The sequence below is a fragment of the Oryzias melastigma genome, unplaced genomic scaffold (genome assembly GCF_002922805.2).
Source record: "Oryzias melastigma strain HK-1 unplaced genomic scaffold, ASM292280v2 sc01653, whole genome shotgun sequence".
Lineage (NCBI taxonomy): Eukaryota > Metazoa > Chordata > Actinopteri > Beloniformes > Adrianichthyidae > Oryzias > Oryzias melastigma.
The window spans coordinates 3,694-7,982 of NW_023418234.1; the positions used below are offsets into that span (position 1 = coordinate 3,694).

At 43.1% G+C, this 4,289-nt stretch overlaps 1 protein-coding gene across 2 annotated transcripts; it reads right to left on the reverse strand.

The window, feature by feature from the left end:
* Positions 1 to 464: 464 nt before the first annotated feature.
* LOC112141667 (chromodomain-helicase-DNA-binding protein 1-like) lies at positions 465 to 1,504 on the reverse strand. 2 transcript variants are annotated; one of them, XM_024264802.2, is made up of 3 exons: positions 1,246 to 1,504; positions 994 to 1,106; positions 465 to 570 (listed from the first exon to the last, which is right to left on the reverse strand). In XM_024264802.2, the coding sequence occupies exons 1-3, from the start codon at positions 1,340 to 1,342 to the stop codon at positions 541 to 543; spliced, it is 240 nt and encodes a 79-aa protein (XP_024120570.1). In that variant the 5' UTR covers positions 1,343 to 1,504; the 3' UTR covers positions 465 to 540. The 2 variants fall into 2 exon arrangements, with proteins under 2 accessions (XP_024120570.1, XP_036067146.1); XM_036211253.1 differs by lacking the exon at positions 465 to 570 and having other exon boundaries at positions 636 to 1,106.
* Between the last annotated feature and the right edge of the window lie 2,785 nt (positions 1,505 to 4,289).

Below are 4,289 nucleotides of genomic sequence, written 5' to 3' on the forward strand. Positions count from 1 at the left end.
CATAGAAAATGGTTTACTTCTATTACCAACAAAATGAAGTCAATTTGGTCAATGTGATGCGTTCAAGGGACCACTTCCAATGAAAAGCACATAAATGCGCGTTTTGGCCTTCCACGTTTAAAACATTTGTGCTCACATATACCTACGCATATTTTGAAGGTCGTTTTGGGCTCTACATACAACGCACGTTAAAGGTTAAACCATGGCTAACTTTGACCAACCAATTGAAAACATGATCATGGAGGAGAAATTAATCATTGCTGCTTGTGCCCGGCTAGAATTAGATGACATCAAGTCTTTTATCTGAATGGAGATGTGAAAGAAAAAGCCTGGAGCAAGATTTATTAAATTTGCACCACTTTGACATTTCACACTGCATCTCTTCCACCTGTAGAATGCAGACATGTGCTAGTAAGTACTAGAGAAAGAAGAAGCCCCTCCCTGCTCGTCCAGTGTGAACAAACCTGCGTTTAGCGTGCTCATATCTTCTTGTAGGTAATAAGTCGTTCCTCAGACTGAAAGTTTCTCTGCTCCTTAAACTCAACTTGAAGTTCTGATGAGTTCCATCACCTTTACGAAAACAAGTGGAGAAGATGTTCTCCATGATCCAAACTTTAACTTCTGCCAGACTGGAGTAAAGGCACATGAACCTGAACATCATCACTGAGAGGTCTGACAAGAATCTTTCAACCACATCTCACTGTGCTTTGGACTTCAACATATTTTACAGCAAACACATTTGCTAAATCTAAAACAAACTACACATAGATCTCACTTCTCCATCTTTGCTGACAGGATATGAAGCTGACATTATAGTGACAGACAGAGGAAAGGTGGAACTGTTATTAACAAAAGTTTTCAGCCTGAAAAAAATACCAAAAACACACTTTTAAATAGGTAGATTTTAAGGATCACCTTTTATTTCTTTATTTCTTTATATGTGATATTCAAAGTCAGCCCTAACTCACGGATAAATGTGTGGATCACACGAACCTGGCAGGTTTTGCCCAAACCCATCTCATCTCCCAGGATGCATCCCTGCTGGTTCTGCAGGTTCTGGATCAGCCACTGGACCCCGTCCAGTTGATATCCTCTGAGCTGGATCCCTGAGGAGCAGAGCAAACACTGCATCGCCTTCATGTATGGACATCTGCAACGAGCTGTAACCTCAAGATAACTTTACTCCACTGAAAATCGCTTTGGATGAATAAAAATAAACTAGAAAACTACAACACCCGCGCTCACCTCGCAGCCCCCATTTCTGCAGATCCTCCTGAACAACCACTGAAGTTTTCTTTTTCCCTGCTAAGCTGCTTCGAATTTCTTCCAAAAACTTCGACATGTTGCCTTGTCCGGACAGAGAACGGCTCTTGTTGTTGCTCTGCTCTCAATGCGGCTTCTACTTCCGCGTCACGTGACTCTCCGGGTTCACATCCTCTGTCTATGGCTCGCGCGCGCTTTCGCCCCATAGACTTGTTGTCGTCGCTCAAGGCAAAGTTTTTTTTTTTTTAAATGAGTAAGTATGACATGGGTTTAGTCGCACTTGGGGTACAAAATCCAAAACACACCATAGGTCACGGGCCAAACAGGAAAAAAAAATATTGTACATGCTAAAACTACATTTTAAACACTTTAAAAGCGTATTTTTGGGGGGGGTTCATGATGCACGTTGCTGTATAGACGCACATTCGTTGCCTCCTCCCTGGGATGTTGTAAAAGTAATATTTGGACGCATTTTTCTCTGCCTTGTAAGCTGCCATAATATTCGCGGAGTTTCGAGATGTCCCTAGACAACTTTTTTACATCCTCGATGCCGAACAAGAAGAGAGACGGACGGAAAACGGGCGCACGTAAAGCTAATGCTAATGCTAGCGCCACATTTGATAGTCAAGGAAATGGAGCTGAAGAAGATGGCGCAGAGCAGGTGATGACAGAAAACGACGTGGAAGACTGCACAGCGTCGAGAGACAATGTGATTGTGGAACAAATGACCAAAAATATGGCAAAAATGTTAGACGACAAGCTCGCAACCATACTCAAACCAGTCACGGATCTCTCTGAGAAGTTCGACAACATTATAGAGAGGATGACCACTCTGGAGCAGCGCGTATCCGACCTCGAGGATGGGTCTGCGCGGAGCGCGCCGAGGATGGAATCCGTGGAGAAAGCTCTCCAGAAAGCGCTGGAACGGCTGGATAACCACGAGAACCAAAGCCGCCGCCAGAATATTAGAGTCATTGGACTTAAAGAAGGTGTTGAGGGGAGTGATCCAGTTGTATTTTTCGAGGGATGGATCCCTGAAATTTTGGGAATGCAAGAAAAGCGGATCAAGATTGAGAGAGCGCACCGCACCGGCCCTCCGAGCGGACGAGATGGGAAACGTGGCCCACGAGCCGTCCTGGTGAGGCTGCACAACTTTACCGACAAACAGAAGATTCTGTATGCTGCAAGAAAAAAAGGTAAACTACAGGTGGATGGGAGAGAAATATCCTTCTATCAAGATTTCACCGCTGATCTGGTCAAGAAAAGGCAGGAATCCGCGGCCGCGCTCAGACGGCTGAGAGAAGCGGGCGTCAAATACTCATTTGTGTATCCTGCTGTGATACGGATCTTTCACCGGAACGGGTCTGTCATGATTCTGTGCTCTGGTTTTGTTATGTTTTGTGTTTCCCTGTCAGTCCCACTATTTTCAAGTTAAATCATCCACAGCTGTTTTCATTTAGTTAATCAACCTCAGTGTATTTAAGTGTCTGGTTTTCAGTTTCTCATTGTCAGGTCATCTGTTCTGTCACGTCACTGGTTTGGTTTCTCCTGGTTTTGTCATGTTTTGAGTTTTTAAGTAAATCTTTGAGTTTCTGCCACCATGTCCTGTCTCCTGCGTTTGGGTCCACCACCATTCCTGACAGTATGACCTGACCATCTTGGACCCAGCAGGAGAACTTTTGCTCGATGCCACTTAACGCCACTTCATGTCAGATGGGGTTTCCTGCAGCTGTCTTCATCTCATGCCTTCATCCATCTAATCCGTTCCTGAGGGGGACTGTTGGGACCATCCATTCTGTTCCTGTGGAGGGTCGCTGGGGCCGCTCCTCTTCATGTGCCTGTTCCTGAGGAGGGTCACCGGGACCGCTCCTTCCTGTCCCTGAGGATGGTCACCGCTTGTCCCCCCCTTTGGCTGTTTCTGGTTCGGGAGGAGGGTTGCTGGGACTGCTCCCCTTCATGTGTCCTGTCCCTGGGGAGAGTCACTGGGACCGCTCCTCTCCATGTCTGTTCCTGNATATTGATTAAATCACTATTAAGGTAAATCTAAATATGTCCATTCCACATCATTACACTACCACCCACATGTTTGACTGTTTCTCCTTATGTTATTTTTTTCTGTTAATTGGACACATTTTGCCCCATCAATTCACAAAATATTTGTTTCAAAGTCATAGAAATAATCCAGATGTTTTATTCAAATTTAAGATGAATCTGAGATTTATTTTATTTATTTTTTGCACCTTTTCCTTTGATTCTCCCATGAATCTATTTTGTCTGTCATGATTCTGTGTTCTGGTTTTGTTATGTTCTGTTTTCCCTGTCAGTCTCACCATGTTCAGGTTTAATCATCCACAGCTGTCTTCATTTAGTTAATTGTCCTCAACCTATATAAGTGTCTGGTTTTCAGTTTCTCATTGTCAGGTCATCTGCTCTGTTCTGTTACGTCACGGGTTTGTTTTCTCCTGGTTTTTTCATGTTTTGAGTTTATTAAGTAAATCTTTGAGTTTCTGCCACCATGTCCTGTCTCCTGCATTTGGGTCCTCCACCACCATCCCTGACATTGTCCAAAAGTATCTTTCTTCTTGTTTAAACCTGAACTCTGATGTTAGCTGAGTTTGTAAATTCTGCAGTTTTTCCAGATTTTTGTGCCACTTTTATGACTTCTTTTGTTGTGTTTTTGATTGACTGGTCTCCTGAAGGTTCTTCAGTCTTTCCTCGACCACAGAATGTACTGTTTGAGTAGAAAATACTTTTTTGAACAGGGCCTGGAAGATTTCTATTTAACAGTTGCATATATTTACTTTAGATTAAAAAAAAAACTTCGCTTAATGAAGTCTATGTGATGTCAAGGTGCCACATGTTGGTTGCTTTTGACCACACCTCTTAGGCCCATCCCAAACCTCCTTTATTGTTATACTGAATTCTCACTGTTAGAAACTTTAGAGTTGTGCCAAAACATCAGCTTTTGTTTTAGTGATTTTACTTGTTTATAGCACAAAAAACCTCAAACTTACATAACATTTGTA

Coding starts and splice junctions, on each gene's coding strand:
- LOC112141667 (XM_036211253.1), bottom strand. CDS start 1,342: ATGTCGAAGTTTTTGGAAGAAATTCGAAGCAGCTTAGCAGGGAAAAAG. Junction 1,107..1,245: donor GCAGAAATGGGGGCTGCGAG/GTGAGCGCGGGT, acceptor TCTGCTCCTCAG/GGATCCAGCTCAGAGGATAT.